This window comes from Rosa rugosa, chromosome 3 (assembly GCF_958449725.1).
Source record: "Rosa rugosa chromosome 3, drRosRugo1.1, whole genome shotgun sequence".
Classification (NCBI taxonomy): domain Eukaryota; kingdom Viridiplantae; phylum Streptophyta; class Magnoliopsida; order Rosales; family Rosaceae; genus Rosa; species Rosa rugosa.
Genome location: NC_084822.1, coordinates 9,000,247 through 9,020,002, shown reverse-complemented (window position 1 = coordinate 9,020,002; position 19,756 = coordinate 9,000,247). Strand labels below are relative to the sequence as shown.

General features: G+C 37.7%; 2 protein-coding genes and 1 long non-coding RNA gene across 4 annotated transcripts; 2 read left to right on the top strand and 1 right to left on the bottom strand.

Moving 5' to 3' along the window:
- Positions 1-376: 376 nt before the first annotated feature.
- On the bottom strand, positions 377-3,833 carry LOC133735271 (lysine histidine transporter 1-like). Of its 2 annotated transcripts, XM_062162680.1 has the most exons (9): positions 3,286-3,833; positions 2,982-3,089; positions 2,295-2,452; positions 1,820-2,203; positions 1,201-1,594; positions 1,002-1,107; positions 804-895; positions 639-707; positions 377-531 (listed from the first exon to the last, which is right to left on the bottom strand). In XM_062162680.1, the coding sequence occupies exons 3-9, from the start codon at positions 2,450-2,452 to the stop codon at positions 433-435; spliced, it is 1,302 nt and encodes a 433-aa protein (XP_062018664.1). In that variant the 5' UTR covers positions 2,982-3,089; positions 3,286-3,833; the 3' UTR covers positions 377-432. The 2 variants fall into 2 exon arrangements, with proteins under 2 accessions (XP_062018664.1, XP_062018663.1); XM_062162679.1 differs by lacking the exon at positions 2,982-3,089.
- Positions 3,833-17,661, top strand: LOC133735272 (uncharacterized). The gene is made up of 3 exons (XM_062162681.1): positions 3,833-4,107; positions 15,608-15,690; positions 16,987-17,661. Exons 2-3 carry the CDS (start codon positions 15,613-15,615, stop codon positions 17,359-17,361), a joined length of 453 nt encoding a protein of 150 aa, XP_062018665.1. The 5' UTR covers positions 3,833-4,107; positions 15,608-15,612; the 3' UTR covers positions 17,362-17,661.
- A 242-nt stretch (positions 17,662-17,903) lies between these two features.
- LOC133735273 (uncharacterized) lies at positions 17,904-19,011 on the top strand. The gene is made up of 4 exons (XR_009858884.1): positions 17,904-18,140; positions 18,240-18,371; positions 18,635-18,832; positions 18,962-19,011. It is a non-coding gene; the product is annotated as an uncharacterized LOC133735273 (long non-coding RNA).
- The last annotated feature ends 745 nt before the right edge of the window (positions 19,012-19,756 follow it).

The following is a 19,756-nucleotide window of genomic DNA, read 5'->3' as shown; positions in this document are numbered from 1 at the left end:
CGTCAAATGGTCGCTACCGCCTAGTGGCAGGGTGAGACTAAGTGTCGTCGGATTTATCCTCCGGCGGCAACATAGTGGGAAAGCTGTGTGTATGGTAATTATACTACGTTGTAATCGGGTCACATATCGAGTTATCTTTCCGTTAAGTCACCACTATGTCAAAGCAAATAGAGTCGCCAGTAGAGCGCTCTTTGCTAGTTGGTGCCTTGTTGAATATAGTTATTTGGTAGAGAGTCATGATAGTATTTCAGGACGTTCTCTAGATGCTTATTGTAATCAGGGGTTTAGGCTCAATGTCCCCCCTTGTATTCGACAATTTCATTAATCAAGGCTTGAGGGCAGCCGCACCAGTCCTTTATTCAAAAAAAAAAAAAAAAAAAACTACTACTACCCCTTCCAGGATTTTCGCTTGGAAGGATGATGATCAATGGCTTAAGAGTAGAATTCGTAGGTCTTGGCTTGAACTATGATTGATCTCAGCCCTCCAATTGGTGATAGAACCATCAAAAGAACACCAAAGAAGATGCAGATCTGAAATTAGCAAGTCAAAATAAGATTAACTCAAATATATGCAATCAAACAGAAATCAAACGCATGCTTAAGAACAATAAAGTATAAATTGACCAAACTCAACATACATAGTTGCACCACCAGGATAAGCCGAATCTCTTTGGTTTGTAGATGGCAAGCCACATTATGCAAGGAAGCTGAAGATATTAACAAGTTCATTAAACATGTGAAAAAGAAAATCAGAATGTCAATTTTATTTCATTAGAATTTAATGGAATAGATTGTGAGCTTACAAAATATGTTGTTGGGGCAAAAGCAAATCCTCCAAAAAATCCAAGGAGACCACTGAAGAAAGGGAATGTGATTCCGACAAACATGGTAATTGCTGCAACGAAATGTCAATTTTAGTTCATTAATGTATATCCAGCTTGAACTCGAAGCAATAGCATAAACTTGATGGAATTAAGGTCCACTGTAACTAAGTAACTTACCAACATATGAAGTTCGTGTAATGAAGCGAAGCTTAAAAGTTGGCCTGAAATCCCACTTCTTTACCAGTAGAGTTTCCATCATGTCAAACACTGGCATTGCATAAACCTGCAACAGAGCTAATAGTGTCAGACTAAATTAATGTTTGAGAACAGAAAATGAAATTCAAAAAATTTAGGCAATCCTTCATTGGTCCATCACCTGATAGCTTCCAATAACATGGATGACAACAAACATATTAGCCATTGCAATTAGCCATTTGGGTCTTTCCAATGTGATGAGGATGTCGTCATCAAGTGAATTGCCATATATGTAATATCCCACCAGAGAAACTGGGAAGTAGCACAAGGCCACAATTATATAGGCAAAAATGACTCCTCTCCACATGGGTACCTTGGAAGGCTTCTCAGGTGTAGAAGGAATTGTTGCTTGGATTTCGAGGACTACATTATGGCCAGCATACGCAAAAGCCACTTCACCCAATGCAGCTAAGAAGTTGAAAAATTTTCCTGTAGTAGTCGTGGCTTTGTAACTATAATCGACATTTTCTACCACACCCTTGTCTAGCGCAGTAGTCCATGCTATGGTAGAGTAACTGCACACATATGCATCACAATTAGTATCCAAGATATTAATGAATCACGTACACAATAACATAACTTGGAAATAAACATATAGTAGGACTCCCTAGCTTAGAGGCATTTCATCAACCATGTTTTGGGGGGCAAGACTTCTAACTTTGAAGAAACACAAAAAGCTAATGGGTTCCTCCTGCCACCCCTATTATATAGTGAGTAAAAGCCTAGCAAAAATATCTTACCTCAAGGACATGACAGCTGCGGCCAAAGACACGCCGGCGATGGAGTGGAAGTTGGGAAGGAGGGAAAGCACAAAATGAACAGAGGCAAAGATCATAATGAAGTAAGTCAATTTGATCTTTTTGCAGTCTGAGCACGCAGTGTCATGGACCTTCTGCAGCGATTTTCCTCCGGTGACCATGTACACAATGCAAACACCAACTTCAACAATGAGTTGCTGAGGAACCACAATGTAAAGACCAAGCTTTTCACCAAATGCATGCTGACCCAATTCGTGGTAACGATCAAAACGTTTCCCTGGAACCATCTCATGCATCTCAACCATTTGCCATAGTGTGTATAATGTGATGACCCATGAAAGGACCAAAATAGCTATACCAGGACCCCTGAATTACACAATGAGATCAATCAGATTAATTGACATAAGTTATAAGGTTTAATTTGATGCTTAATTAGAATATAGGATAATTAACATACCATCCAAGCTCAGCCATAGCATAAGGGAGACCGAGAACACCAGCTCCAACCATGGCTGTAACATTGTGAAAAGCCGAATACCACCATTTTGCATTTCTCTTAGAAGTAATTGGAAGCCACTCATTGATTGCCTTTTCCTTGGCTAATTTTTCGTCCATCTATCATATAAGTGAAAACAACTTAGTACACAAATTTAGTGAAAAGACAACCGTGTTGAATCTGCTTTCATGAGCATCAACAATGTACACCAAATTGAGCACTTCAAATCTTACAAATCAAACACCAGTAGCATACAAGATTCCTAGCTAGCAGAGGAAACTTGGGGGGCAGTAGTGATATTCTAGGGACTTTATAAGGGTATTTTGGGAATTTAATTCCCAGCTCAGTGAATCTTGAAGATTGGTATCCCCAAATTACCATATTCAATATTTATTTCAACTAAATATATTTACTTTTCTGTATTTTTTTATTAAACGTTGATTTATCTATTTTGGCTTATAGAAATTAGTTAAATTACGTGCCATACACAATTGCAAACCTATCCCCTCAAAATTATAGTGCAACTGAAAGGAAAAAAATGCTAATGCTGCCAATGAAGCCACGTGTGGGTCTAGGAAAAACAAAAATGCAAGAAGGATCAATAGTCATTATGCTCTACATTTGGTCAAGGAGACTTAAGGATCTTACTTTGAAAATAATATCTCTCTGGGTTTGTTTGTGCACTCAAAGTTGAAGACCCTCAGGGCCTTATGAGTCTCATCTCGATCAGATTCCGAGCAGAAATAGAGACATAAGCTAAAACAAAAATGGGAAACCAAGTATATAAGAGGAGAAGACATAACTTTCTCCCATTTAAGCCTAGCTTAATTGGCCTCATTCTTTATGAAACAATAAACAGATGCAACCTCAACCCAATTAATATAAACAAGATCATTAACATCATTTTCGGAAATTTCGAAAGTTTCAGATAGGAATCGAGAAGCATACTAACCTCTGTCTGGTCGTAAGTTTTATCGGCGCCGTTCTGAGTTCGAGTTCCCATGGCGACTCAACTAAGATTTGAAGAGAGGAGAGATATATGCAGTAGCTGATAGGTTAAAACCAATAAATGGAGCTCTCTAGCTAGTTCTGCACTCTCACTCCAGCACAGAAAATAAGGAGGGTGCTCTATGGTGTTTAAATAGAGAAGCTCTTAAGCTAGCTAAGATTCAAGGTGTGAAAGAGGGGAGTTGAGTCATTCGAATTCGTTACGTTTTTTGTTTGACTAGCTTTCCAAAATGTGCGCTTATTAACGGAAACAATTTTTTTTTTTTTTTTTCAAATGCTGAACTTTCCGGGCAACGACCTCGTAGTTGGCTTGGCGTGTGGATAAGCATTGCGATAGTGACGCCGTCTGATTTTTTGCGTGCAGAGAGAGTGAGAGACTGTGAAAGGAGAAGAGGAGCAATCGATCTGGATTCGTTTGGGTAGAGGTGCAGAGACAGAGTGAGAGTGTGAAAGGAGGAGTAGGAATCGGTGTTGGTTTGGTTGGGAAGAGGTGCGTGCCAAGATTTGGATCCACTATGGGAAGGTGCTTTTAGCAAAAGAAAAGGTGTGTGTTTGATTTTCTTTTCAGTTCTAGAAAATGAAAATTGGGTCTCTTTTCTTGGTAAAATTTGGCTCTGTCGATTGTTTGGTGTTTCGGTGCAGAGACAAAGTGAGACTGTTAATATCGTTGGAGAAGTAGCTTCGAACCTGGAAGAGAGGACAATATTTCTCCTTAGTGGAACCCCTCTCTCAATTTCTGAAACTTCTGGCTTGCTCTTGGTTGTTGGTAAGTTTGTCTTTCATTTAGCGTGCGAATTTCTTCTTCTTTTTTTTCTTTTTTTTAGCTGTGATTATCTACTTTATATGAAAACTTCACGGACATGGGTTTCATAATTAGATGGGCCTTATTAGCCTCATTTTGTTCAGCTGTGTTCACTTTTTCTCTTTGCTTTTCTCTGCTTTGGGTTATGCTTAGAGGTCCTAAGAATCTTTTTCTGCAAATATGGTTGGTTAAACATTCTGAGCATTTCTAAAACGTTGCAAATGCATGATTCCATCTCCGCTTAAGTTGAACATTGAAACATTGGAAATTTATTTGTCTTAATTGATCAAGGAAGTTGGTTCTCAATCTGTGAATATTCATTTGAAGGCATTTGGAGATGGGAAAAAAAAAAAAAAGTGAATGGTTTGTTTGATGATCCGCTATTAAGAAATAATGCTTTTGGTGGTTTTGCTAGCTCATACTTTTCCAGCTTTGAATTTGTGTTCAGTTTGGAATTCTTTCGCATCACGGCATACGAATTGGAATTCCTCGGTCTCTGTCTGCCAAATGGGACTTGGTCTCCATTTCTAATCCATTAAACATGATTGAATTTTCTACCAAGAAGTTGGGTTTTTAACTTTTTATAAGAGATTTGAGTTTGAAAATTGAGGTCCAATTTTTCTCTATGAATTTGGGTGTTGTCACTATACCACAAAGTTAATCAGACAACTGTCGAACGACTGTTGTCTGAATGAAAAACCTGCTGTTGTCTAGTAGCCTGATGTCTGATTGACCTCGTTCAGACAACTGTCGATAACAGTTGTCTGTTGCTCAGTCACACAACACATATAAGCCAAAATTTGTTGTCTGAATTTACCCAAAATCTAATGCGTGTTAACTTAGACAATTGCTTGTTATTTTGGTGTTGAGTGAAATGAACATCAGACTACAGATACTTTTTTCCCTGTTGTCTGAAATATATTTAAGATAACAGTTTGAGAGATGTAAGTGTTGTCTGAATGCGTATGAGATAACAATGTGCCGGAAGAATCTGTTGTCTGAAATGAACCTCAGACTACAGATACTTTTTTCTCCTGTTGTCTGAAATTTATTTAAGATAACAGTTTTCGAGATGCATGTGTTGTCTGAATGCGTATGAGATAACAATGTGCCGGAAGAATCTGTTGTCTGAAATGAACCTCAGACTACAGATACTTTTTTCCCCTGTTGTCTGAAATTTATTTAAGATAACAGTTTGCGAGATGTAAGTGTTGTCTGAATGCGTATGAGATAACAATGTGCCGGAAGAATCTGTTGTCTGAAATGAACCTCAGACATCAGTGATAGTGTGGTCATGTCGTTGCAAGGAATTGCACACAATATGTCCTTTAGTAAAACTGTTGTGTGAATGTTCCTAAGACAATAGGTATTATGTGTGTAAATTTATGTGTTGTCTGATGATACTGTACTACCATATTTAATAGCCTTATATATGTTGTTTGAATTGAATAAGCACTACATATACTGATTTTGGAAATAGGCAAATATGAAACACAAATTAGTTCAAATGTCATTTACTATAGCACATCATTGTCATACATTGCCAAAACACACCGAAACTAGAAATAGAGTACCCAATTGTTAAAGTATTTCTTACATATCAATTCAAAGTACTAGCTACTGATCCTGTCCAACCAAAACATAACCACAAACTTTGAACTAGGTCTCCAAGAAGTACCAACACAAATCTTACATATATGTTTTAACCACAAACTTTGCCCACTCAGTTCTGACCACATCGATATCCTCCTGGGAATATGCTGCTTTACTTCTTCTCTCCCACTGAAACAAAATGGTTTGTACTTAGTAGTTGACATAATTCCTAAAAAGAATCTAAAGAACTCAATTGTGCAACAACAATGAATCTATGCATATATATATATAAGCAACTCTAACCAGCCAATAAAACAAGATTCTATAGAACTTCTAATCAATACACAGGTAATTGACATGAAGAGATATCATATATATCTATACTGTATCAAGGCCAAGATACATGGACTAAATATAAGAACATTAATTGCCAGTGAGCAATCAACAACCAAAACTATATATACATATCCACCAGAATACATGCAAAATCAGGGGGGTGTATTCATTTAAGAGTCTATAAGATTTTTTTGTATTTTGAAAGTCTATGGGTATTCAATTGGGATTTTAAATAATCCTTTAAAATCTTGATGTATTCAATTAAGATTTAGAATTATCCATTCAAATCTGCAGATATTCAAAAGTATATGGATTTTTAAGGATTTCATTAAATGCTGGATTTTGGAGGATTTTATAGTGCTTCTTATACATATCAAAACTCAAAAACAATCCAACCACTTCCCAAGAGATTTTGATGGATTCTTTCCCACTCAAAAAATGAAGAAGCTATTCACAAAAAAAAAAAAGCAGCTCTCAATAGGTGACACTCATCCATTTTGTCTTAGACCTATCTTCCCACTATCATCCTCTGCCTCTGCCTCTGCTTTCATCTAATTTTTTTTTTTTAATCTTTCTAGCTAATTAAGCTCACTTTCAATGGTATTGTTAAGATGATACATACACACATGTTTCTTTTGTAAATTAGATATGAAATAAATTATGTCATTAGTTTATTACTTTATTTTTTGTGTAACATTTTGGCTGATTAGTTTTCTCTTATTATTCATATATCATTATACACAACATAAAGAATGGTACATTGCCACACACACACACACACTATTTTGTCATTGATATAACATTATAGTTGGATCCATACATCCATTGCTTTTAAAGAAAAAAAAAATTAACCTACCAAAAATATCATAAGGACAAGTGAAATCAAAACAAATACCAGTAAATCAATCCATTAGAATCAATCAGAGTCCATATAGAATTTAAACAATCCGTGGATTAAGTAAATCCATGGATTATAAAAATTCAAACAAAATCTTTTAAAATCTGAATTGAATACACCCCCCTCACAGTAACCCATATTTCAATAACCATAATCCAAGTGACCTCAACTAGTTTTACTTACCTTGCTGAAAATGTCCAAGGTTTTATCCTCCACTATTTCCTTCATGTATCTCATTATAAAATATCCACAATCCTTGTCGGTCTTTTGCTCCGGAATACCCTAAAAATATTATATTAAATACCAACTATGCAAAAAAAAAATCTAGAATAGTCAACTTCTTAGAACTAAAATTATAAAAACTGCTTCATAAATTGTACCGCACAGTTTTTCCAGGTAGTTGCTTTTCTGCCTTGCCTTTTGACTTGTGCATTATATATTTTGATGCCGCTTTAATATTAACAGAATTTTTTTATTAATTATCAGAATATACACATGAGTGGGATATGAGAATATTAAAATCTCATGCCAAACGTAATATACACAATCACAGACACAACAACATAGATTTATTTATTTTTATTTATTTTGTTTTATATATATATATATATATATATATATATATATATATATATACATTTTTTTTTTTTTTTTGCAAAACTACTTGGCTGCATTATGAACACCAGTCTAAAAGCAAACTTGCAGTTTCAATTTGCTGTAGAAAAGGCAAAACTAAACTTTATAACCAATACATCACATATCATCCTTAACATACTAAACCCAATAGACCAAGTGTAAATTCTAGGTCCCCAACAAAATAGATGCTAGATGCCAAAGCACACAAACCAGAGGAAGCAAAAGCTGCAAAAGCTTTAGAAAGAGAACTAGCTAGGAATATTGCTTGCCTGAGTGGGTCTGCAATTAGTTTGCAAAGGAATAATTAATTTTCGAAACACATGCTAAACATGGATCCGCTAAACATTCTCCATTTGCAATGAAAACCAGCATGACTTGGGAGATCCCGTACCCGACTTAATATATATATATATATATACACACACACTTCATGAAACACAGAAATCAAAGACTCCCATTTAATCCAAAAATAAGAAAAGACTCCCAGCAATTTCTATGGTTCTGTAAAAGACTAACAAAAACATTGAGGTCATAAAGTTTTCATTACTCCAGAAAAGAAGATGAGGTGGGAGGCTAGAGAAGGAATAAGCAGAAAGATCAAAGGCTGGCTTTAACTGAATTTGAATCCGCCATGGAAATCGAAAAAGTCCACTAGATCCAACGATCTAACACTACTAGAATGTTTGTTGTGTCAAACACAGAGACAAAAAGCATTCAAGTGATCAGATATAAATTAAAAATTTCACAACTTCCATTTGCAGAAATCTACAGAGACCCCAGGCCCCAAAGTTAATAATCTAAGAAATGGAAAATACTATATATACCCACTTAGTATAAATATAGGGAAAAAGCAATCTATTACCTGTTTTCTGTATATCTTTTCTTCAACAGTCGCACAAGTCATTAATCTATATACAATGACCTTATTCTGCCCATGCTAATTCGATATGCAAGATCCACACTCTAGCTATCAGTACTGCAAATATAAGAAACATAGCATAAACCACAAATTAGACCATTATATTATTGCTAATGGATGAACTTGGCTTCCTGTAACATACTGAATAGCAGAGTAAGCAGACTGTGATATGAATATTAACAAATTGATTTTATATTCAAATCTCGTTATTTGGGAGCTAGGCTAGGCTAAGTCCAGGGCTAGAGACAGAAGCAAAGAGAGGAAAAGCCGCAAATGAATTGATCGGCTTTGTAAAGATGGGATGATAGATAAGGCAACAAAGCTTTTCCTAGAAATGAAAAATAGAGGGATTTTTCCAGATGTGGTTGTATATAGTATTCTGATACATGGTTTGTACTAGAATGAAAATTGGGAAGCCGGTACAGCTTTGTTACATGAGATGATAGATAGCAGTATCCATGGTTGAAGTAGATCAAAGGAGATCTGAGGGAGGGGGCGGTCTTAATCATGATGTGAAGATTGAATTGAAACAGCAACTTTAAAAGCTTTCTAGAAAGTCTGATGAAAGACCAAGTCAGTTCAACTAGAACGAACTGAATAGAGATCAGAAGAGTACCAAGTATTGACTGACAAAAAATTGGCTCTCATCTCCCTGTGATTTTCATTCTGCTTGGAAACAGTGTGGATGAGTGGAGGAGATAAAGAACAGTGTGCAAGTTCAGATAAGAAGAGAAGCTGTGCAAAAATAGAAGCAGTAAATCAGGAATTGCCTACTAGAGTGAAGAGGTGAGTAAACCGAATCAACTGCGAGAGAATTATACTTACAACAGCAAGACATGGCAATATTGGTCCTGTGAGCAATCTTAACCTTGGCCTATCTCCGTCTTAACATATCAAGATATTTTGCTCACTTTCCACGAAACTGCTGCATATTAAGAAATAGGGCAGAAAGAAGACACATTACCCAGCTTTTCAAAGTATCAAATTGATAACAACATATAATTCCCAGCATCAATAAACTGAATTGGGAAGGGCAAAGACCAGAATTGGGATGTGCGACATACCTTAGGGAATGGAAATGGTCTGTTTCTCCTTCGTATGGCTTGTCCTTGTCAAACCCATCGATCATGAGTTCAAGCCAGACCCTAGAATATGCAATGACTTCAAACAATAGGATCTTACACGTAGAATATGCAAGCCCTCTGAGACGTGGCCAAACTGATCAGAATGCAAGCCCTAGAACTGTTCGTCTATTGATCTCTATGTGCTTGATGTGAGCAATCTTGGGCCAATCTTCACCCGTCTCTCTTTGGCACCGTTCCTGAAGCAAAGGGCAATCACTGATACGTAGATGAGAAAGAGAAGAGGGTAGTCCACTATCTGGCAAGCACTGCAGAGCAGGGCAATGCACAATCTCCAAGCTTTGAAGGGAAGTGGGTAGCCCACTATTTGGCAAGCACCGGAGCGCAGCGCAATTCGATATAATTGCTGTTCGACTGCCTCGTCACACAATCCCCCTGAACCGGACTGAAAATCCACCTCTCTGCATCTTCCCATTTCGACGGCAACGTCCTCCCATTATTGAATGGCAACATAGCAGCAACAGTTGTATTCTTCCTGCCCCCCAAATTAGCATTGGCCGGAACTCGCTCCGAGCTCCAACCCTTCTGCACTCCAAGACTAGTATGCCGGTAGGTAGGTGTTCCGGGACTTGGGAAGGTTCCAGACTTGCGAGACGTCGTTGAGCTCTTCTTTAAGGTCCCCAATCTCGGAGACGAGGCGGTGACATTGTTCAAATCCAAAGAAGCGGGTCTCGGTCTGTCTAGCTTCTTGGACAGAGCTTCAGATCTAGATCGACGGTCCTGGCATTCTATAAAACACAAGGGTCATTTGGTTTTTGGCTAGGAATGGATTGGATTGGATTGGATTGTAGTGGACAAAATTGGGGGGCTTACCTTTCAAGGCGAGAGAGAAAGAGCTTCGTGCTGAATCAAGAACCAAGTCGGCGTCGCTGTCTTGCTTTGGAACTGTGCAAGCTCCAAGCCAAAGAGTGAAAGTCAGGGAAAACAAAAAGTCACATCGTTTGGAAAAACTGAAAAGGAAAGGAAGAAAGCGACGTCGTCCCGAAGCTTAGCTGTAGTACCTTTGGCCTTTTCTCCTTTTCTGGATCGATGACCGTGGTGGTGGCTAGTGATGTGTAAAGCGGGCTTCGTCTTCGGATCTGGATCGCGATCCGGACCACTGGAGCTCTCTTTAACCTGGTGACGGTGCGCCGACGAGTTCTGCATCCAAAATTTCAAATCAGATTGTTCCACATTTGCAATGAGCATGAAATGAAAGCATGCAGAGGGTGGGGATGGTCACCGGAGAGATCTCGGAGGCGGTGGAGTCGTGGTCAAAGGCTTCGGAGGCGAAGGAGCAGCGGTCAACGCTGGCGGAAGCGGAAGAGGAGAAGAGGCTGGACTCGAGTGTGTAAATAACCGAGTCCGGGCTGGCGTCTCGGATTCTTAACCTGGATCTCTGCTCTGACATGGTCAATTTTAGTAGGGATCGTTCACATTAGAGAGAGTTGAACAAGGAGAAAGGCTGAGAGCGATTTTGGGTGGGAGAATGACCAAATTTTTTAGCTAAGGGAGGGAACACGATTTTGGTGAGTCCGAGAGGCTGAGAGCGATTTTGGGTGGGAGAATATGACCTAATTTTTTAGCCAAGGGAGGGAACACGATTTTGGTGAGTCCAAAGAGGCCGAGAGCGCGCACGGTTTGGGTGGGAGATCGAATGACCTAATTTTTTAGCTAAGGGAAGGAAACAAGATTTTGGTTTTGAGTGTTTTGAGTGGAAAAAAATAAATGTAAATTAATTGTTTGTTTATTTTTTTCTATTATTCAGACAACAAATGTCTTTATAACTGTTGTCTGAAATCTCTCAAATTTAACAAATAACGATGTGTTGGATGAGTAGAGGGTGAAACGACTGGTTTAAAAAATCTGTCGTCTGATTAACTCAAACAACAGCAAAAACTCATGTGTTGTGTGATGACTGTCGTTTGATTAACTTATTCTAGTAGTGTGTGCGGCTACTAGAGCATGTGTAATTGGATGAAGGGACGCTCCAATTTACAGTTTATCTTCTATGAACCGTGCTAATGCTCTTGGCGTTAATAACTGGCACAATACTTGGGAGCTCTTCTTTGTCTATTAGGTTGGTCCTTTAGTTGGAGTAGTTTTGGCTACTAGAGTCTTCAATATTTTGTTACCTCCACCAGAAACAAAGGAGAAGAAAGTCTGAAAGGAGTTTGAATATGTAATTCAATAGCAGATATATGAATCTCTAATTTCTGTATATAAATGTTATCTTCTATCAAATCTGCAGTTTTGATCTTTAATTAACTGTGATTAAATGAATGCTTTGTTAATTTGTTTTGAAAATATATGTTAAAGTGTTAGCTGTTTGACAATTTTTATTGAAGGATATTCGATTAATGTGTGTCTTACCAAACTAGGATTACTTTCTATAGTTGTAATAGGAGAGAATGTTCTAGATTCCTAGTTCTAATTAGAATAGGATTTCTTGTACTCAAAGATTATGTACTTGTATCCTCTATATATAGACGCTCCTATTATCAATAAAAGTTACAATTATTCTCCTAACAACTCACCAGGATCGGCCGGACGCGCCCTCAAGCGCTGCCACAGGCGATTGCGCCTGGGCCCCACGCGCCGTTGGTCAACCACCATATCTGGCTACCAGATTTTACCAGCATCATCAACTCAACATTCTAAGCATCTTTCATAACTGTGGCCAAGCTCAATTTCAAGTCTAGATACTCGAATTTACCTCAAATCCATGTGGAGGTTCTCGTCGTCAGTCCGCCATAATCCGGCCAAATCGTTGATACCCACTGCCATGGTTCGTCCTAGGATGAAGAGAACTCCAAGAAATGGGTGGTGGTGTGGCCGAAAATGGCCGGAAAACAAAAAATCGTCGGAGACCCGAAATGGCCACCGCGAACACCACCTTGCTGCACCTCCTACGGCCCAAATCGCGCCACCAAAATACCACAGACGTGAAGAGATGGAAGAGAGGGTTCCATAGCCGCCGGCCTTGTCCAAATCCATTGCCGAACGAGGGAGAAACCGCTGGCCGAAGCTGACGGGGTCGAGGATAGAGAAACGAAGAAGAGAGAGAGAATTACCAATCTGATCTACCACAGTAACTTCCCATATATATAGGAAATTACCATGAACAGTAATTTTACCTTTTTGCTTATAACTTTCTCGTACGAACTCCGATTTTTACGTACTACATATGCACACGCTCGGTTTAACGTCATCTACAACTTTCATGAAGAAAATTTCCTTAAATTTTGACCCGAACAACAAGTCAACTTTTAGGGCCCCCTAAAAGGTCGAAACGGAGCCGAAAATAAAAATAACTCTCGTTTACCGTCCGAAAGACTAGTAAACCGGTAAATTTGGGTTCGGGACGTTACACTCATAATGTTGGGCTCCACCTAGTTGCCCTTGATTTATTGCCTACAATCCAAGAGCCCTGTTCTAAAGGAACCACTCAAGACTTTCAAATTGAGATAGATAATTCCAGGGCACTTACCCTGATGAAGCACCACATAGAGATGACACTCTAGTTTGAGTACATGAATGAGGATAGCGCTAGAAACCTTTGGGTATCGCTTCATGAACGTTTTAGTTAACATTCACGATCTTCCGAACTTAGAAGCACGATGGAATAATCTCTGCTTCTCTAACTTTGAAATAGTTATGGAATATTGTTCGGAAGCACAATTGATTGAGAAAACTCTAACTACCTTCCCCGTCACTGAATTAAGATTCTCTGAATTCTATCAAATCTTAATCAACGAAGGACGGATCACAAATCTCCATCAGCTAATTGGAGCTATGGTTTGTGTAGAAAGGCACAACCACGAATTTGTGAATATAGAATTTGGTAGGCCTCAAGATGGCTACCATGAGCACCGTTCAATGGCTAGAAGAAGTCGCCATGGACAATATGATCCATATGATCAACTTGCTCAAGAAGGTAATCGCCAAAATTGGCGAATACATGACCAAAGGAGTCATGACGTTGAGGGTATAAGGGTTGGACACCATGGTGCCACTTTTTGCCATGGTGATGCTATTCCAACACCATTCGTCCTAGGTACCATATGTATTGTGTCAATACACCTCAATCAAGAGAGCATCCTCTTCATGGTATTTTATGGAGTATCTGATCAACGGTGATCATAACATCGAGTTAAAGGAGACTTTAAATCTGGCGATGAAGATAAAATGCTGCAGATTTTTCGTATAGTCTTTTATTTTCCAAGAATTATGTAATGGCAATTATGCCTTAAATCAATAAATGACAATTGTCTTAACTCTTTCTCACTAGGCTCACCCAATTAAGTATGATGTCTAGTAAACTAGTTGAGATTAGTGGTACTTAAGTGAGTTTTGCTCCACCGACATCTCTTCTTACTTTCCTGGTCATGTTTAATTGGAGTTACCGAAAGAATTGAGTAATTACAATTTGTCTAAATTTGATTTTTACTTTTGATTAGATTTTGGTCCAGAAACTTTGATGTAATCATTGGCTATTATTATTAATTGTTTGACTCCAGTTTTGTTGCAGCTGGTCAACAGTCTCTTTTCTGCGCGGGCGTGCCAGCACCGTTTGGGTGCGGTCGTTGGGGGTGTCCCTTGACCTGACTTCTTTTGAGCGATTGTGGACGAGGAGAGCACCAACCTCGTCGCGGGATTCTTTGTGCCTCGTGGTGAGAACTTTTGCTAAGCTTCTTCAAAATCACACAATCGATACTCGACGTCGTAGATAGAGCAGAGCAAAAATCACTGGGAAGTGGGGAGAACTTGCTAAAGCGTGAGTTTAGCTAGGCGGGTTTGCGACGGCGTTACCCTTGCTTGGCTGGTTCCGTAACCGTTGTGGTCGCGGTACTACAGTCGGCTCCTGAGGAGACTAGGACCGAAGCACTTTGACAGAGGGTTTGGTGGCACTGACAGTCGGCTCCTGAGGATTCTGGGACTGGAGTGTGGTCACCGGTAAGAGAAGGAGAGGGGTTGCTCTGGAAAGGCTTGGATGATCATAGAGATGTCACTACACCAATTTCGGAATCAGACAACACATATCGGACGATAGCAAACATTTTAACTGTCGTCTGATTTAATCAGACGACAGCAAGAAATATTATGTCGTCTGAGTTTTTGAATCAGACAACAGTTTTTTCTTGCCTCTTGTGCAATAGCATTTCAGACAATGGTTGATTTTTTTGATGTTGTCTGAATTAATTCATTCAGACAACAGTTATTATGTGATGTTGTCCAAGGTTCATTTATACAATGGTTGATTTTTGCTGTTGTCTGATTATTTTCAGTCACACAACTGTTATTAGGTGTCTGTTATCTGATATCTTTTAAGTCAATGCTTGCTGAAAGATGTTGTCTAGTTTGAGTGGTTCACACAATGCTTTTTAATTTGTCTGTTGTCACATGAGTTTCAGACAATGCACCTTATATTTGATGTCGTCTGAGTTAAATTTTTTTTTTTTTCCGATACAATAGCTGACTTTTAGCTAGGGTTGATATATTGCTTTAACACTTGGACAAAAATCAAAAATTTAAAAACTTTTTCCCTCTCCATTCGACCAAAACACCCGAGCTCCCGCTTCTCTCTCTCAAAATCACTTTCGATCTCACCAACCCTCAGTCCTCAGTACTCTCAGCCATCTCTCTCTCTCTCTCTCTCTCTCTCTCTCTCTCTCTCTCACCAGTGACCAATGACCGCCAATCGACAACCACAGTGACGGCCTCCGTTCGATTCTCTTCCTCCTCCCCCTCGGAACATAAAAGATTAAATCCTTCGATTTCCTCCACCTCGAGAACGATCAAACAGCTTCATCTTCACCACCATTCCTCTCTCTTCTCTTTGAATTTTGCAATTTTTGATTGCATATTTCTTTCATTTTCGATTAATCGCAGATTTTCATCATCTATTTTTGTTTTCTCTGTGCCTCCTTCTCTTATTACTGTGTGAATTTGTGGGTTCAGGTACTATGGATTCATTAAGAAAAGTCAAGTCCCGGTACCCAATTCAAGATCCGCTCTTTCCAAGAAAGCATAGTCGAGAAAATGTAAGGAAACCTCTGGGTTCTTTAATTTGATTCAATTTTATTTCAAATTTAGGGTTTTTCTTTGTTAACGATTTGCCCCAATTCTGGGTTTCATTCTTTTTGAGAAAAAGAATGCAGCTTTTCTTTTGCTGATTAACGTGTGTTTCTGGGTTTGATTAGTAATAGGATTTATAGTCTTGTTTCTTACTGGAGGACCAGTTGGGGCATTGATTGTTGCTCCTAAGAGGATGATTGGTTTTGTTAATGGTGGTGGTGATAGGATTGGGGATAAGAATTAACTGTGGGATGTCATTATTTCACCCCCTGTACTTTCAATTTTGAATTTTTACCCCCTAAACTTTCCAATTTCAATCAGCCGTGTCCAATTTCTACTATTCCGTCCAAATTGAACATTAAGTTTGACTTTTGAGGGCTAAAATGGTCATTTCAACATAAAAAAATTAAAAAAAAATAAATAAAAAAATTCTGTTTTTAAGTTTTTTTTTTTTTTTTTTTATTATTATTTTGTCTTCAACCTATACACCACAAGTTATAATAGGTTTATAAAAACAAAAAAAATACTCTAGGTGGTTGAAAGCCGCTCGCTGGTCTACGATATTTGTGATATATCTCTGATAAAGTAAAGAGTTTTAGGATATATCCCCAATAAAGTGAAGAAATATTTGTAAAAAATAATTTTACACTTTATCTGTAAATAAATATCTGTAAAAAATGATTTTACACAAATATTTATTCACTTTATTGGGGATATACAGATATTTACAGATAAAGTGTAAAATCATTTTTTATAGATATTTCTTCACTTTATTGGGGATATATCATAAAATTCTTCAATTTATTGGAGATATATCACAAATATCATAGACCAAAAATGATTTTACACCGATATTTCTTCACTTTATTGGGGATATACAGATATTTATTTACAGATAAAGTGTAAAATTATTTTTTACAAATATTTCTGCACTTTATTGGAGATATATCCTAAAATTCTTTACTTTATCAGAGATATATCAAAAATATCGTAGACCAGCGAGCGGCTTTCAACCACCTAGAGTATTTTTTAATTTTTTTATGTTGAAATGACCATTTTAGCCCTCAAAAGTCAAACTTAACGTCCAATTTGGACGGAATAGTAGAAATTGGACACAGCTGATTGAAATTGGAAAGTTTAGGGGGTAAAAATTCAAAATTGAAAGTACAGGGGGTGAAATGATGACACCTCCAAACCTCAGGGGGGTAAACTGAAATTAATCTTTAAATTTATGAATTGAATTTTTTTCTTTTGTTCATTAGTGCAATCTGCAAGAAGGGATGGAGGGAAATCCTTTTGCTAAAACCATGAAGAATGTTTCAAGAGGCATGGCTGTTCTTACAGTTCCGTTTACCATGGGCTTTCCAAAGGTACTTTGGCTGATTTTTAGTTTCTTTCACGATGTATTCTGTACGAGCATCTTTCCTGTCCTTTTTAGAATATATGTGAATAAAGCCGTGCAATGTCAAGCTGATGGCTTTGAACTTAATGGCACCTCTTGTTCCTTGAAACCAGAGTGGAGCATGAGTTCCAAGGTTCAATTCCCAAGAGCTGCGTGCATTGTCAATTTATGTTCTCAAATTGCACTGCCCGTTGAATTCAATGAATTGGCTATGTGGCTGTTCATATCTAGATAAGTATATGAAATGTTCCAGTTGTTATAAATATTGTTTGTGGTTAATCTCTGTTGGAAGTTATGTTAATCAAATGTGTTGAATGCCAAAATATTCCCCAAGGCAGTTTCAACTTTCAATTGCATGGCACTTAGTTCCATAAGGAGGGATAGTCACATAATGGTCTGATACAACTCTTAAGTTATGTTGCATGTATTTTTAAAGGTTGTAGTGGTGTCCATTCTGGTAGCTGTTCTATAATATTTCTCTTATAACTAAACAGAGCTACCTTTATAGACATAACAAAGGTGATTGGAGGTTTTAGTGTTTAGTAGTGTTGAATTTTTTGCTTTCTCCAGGCAGCTAACTTGTTAAGTCACTTTGATAGTATTTTATTGGTGTCATAAGCTACAAACAATATCATTTTTTATTTGTTTCCGATTAGTAACAATATCATGCAATGTACTAATTAATTGATAAAGTCATCAGAATTTGATTAATTACTACATCATTGGAAACATTAGGCATTCATTCTGTGTTCCATAAAGATCACACTTACTCATTTGTACCTAAATTAAAGACAAAAGTGTTGGGACAGTTGTGAGATCATGCAGTGTACTGATGGATAAGTTATTGTTAGTGTTTTAGTTAGTAGGTTCAGAGTTAATAAATTTGTTAAATCTTTCTTTCTAAGATTGTATTTCTGACCACATATTATATGATTGCAGATAGAAAATGGGAGGTCTCTAAGATTGTATTTCTCACTGTGAACTATTGCGGTGCTTAGGAAGCTGATCGGAAAGGTAAAGGCCAATGACCTGTTCTTAATAATTTTCAGGGCGAATACCTCGTATATGCCACTTTTGTTGATGTGATTATGTCTCATTGTGGATTTGTCACAGATTCCCAAAGTTGTTGAGAATTCTGAGAGTGCTTGGACCACACCATCAGTAGTTTCCTTCAATCAGAAAGGAAAGCTACTAGTTGGTACTCCAGCAAAACGTCAAGCAGTTACCAACCCATCGAAGAGTCAGGTCAGTTTTCAAGCCTTAAAAAGTTTATTAAGATGATTGCAGGATAATGTCTTGCCTTGGAATATAATTTATTGGTTTCACATAGAAGTTAATATGAGGTGGGAGGCCAAGTTAACATGATTGTGGTTGTGCTTTTTCCACTTGCAGTCTCTATTTGCTTATTTAGCTACTTACCCGTAAACTTTAATCTAATTTGCTTGCCAAGTCTTTGAATCTTGGTCATGGATTACGTCCCTGATCGATATGCTTTTTGGCCTCTCCAGTTTTTCTTGGTGCTTACTTTGGACCTATCATTGCTTGGAAAGGATAGTACGGATGAATTCTCAATTGTGCCTCTCTCTTTTTTTTCTTGAAGATAATATGTTATGAAATAAGAGTATAATTGTGCTTGATTCTTGATTTTTTGATGGTGGTAGAATGCAGCTACGATGATTTGACTCTTAGAATGGAAAAGAAGTAAGGTCTCTTAGAATGGAAAAGAAGTAAGGTAATTGGTGATGTCTATACTCTATAGTTCTTATTGTTATTTATTTTCTTGTTGCAGATCTCATATCAAAATATATAGTGATGGGTCTCTTTTGATTTTTAAGGTAAATGTGCCACAGTGGCTCCATGTAGCGTATCGTTTCTAAAGCATCACACTACACCAAAAATCGCATCAGACAACGGCAGAAAACCGATGTGGGATTTGGAGTCCCACCGTTGTAGAGTGAGCCGTTGTCTGATGAAAAATCAGACAACGGTGGAACACAGTTGTGTGATAAACACACAGACAACAGGTATGTGTTATAACTGTTATGTGATAGCTCGGAAGATGGCTCGGCAAATGCGAAGTGCAGCTGCGCAGCAGTTGAGGCGCTGTCTTCAGACAACAGTGCCAGTTTTAAGCTGTTGTATGTTTAGCGTTTCAGACAACATTTTTTTATTTTGTCTGTTGTCTGATTGATCTTCAAACTTCAGTTCTTGGACTATATCTGTTGTGTGATAAACTTTAGGACAACAGAGTTCAATTGGTTCTGTTGTGTGATTAACTTTTAAGACAACAAAGTTCAATTAATTCTGTTGTCTGAGTATAAATCAGAAGACACTGATTCGTTAAAAACCGATGTGTGATATGATTGATTACAATGTGTTTTTGTCCCCTTTTTGGCCATTTAGATAACAGGCAGTTATCATTATATCTAATCTGTTGTGTGATCATTTGAACATTCCATTCCTGAATTAGATTGTGCATTCATTTGGTCCATTTACCAAATGAACAGTACTCTATCAAATACAAACATTCCAAACCATCAAATGATTCATATAACCAATACTTTAAACTTCAAAAGCAAAAGGGGTGCATTTCCCAATCATTGAAACCAACATTTTACACAAGAAAAGCA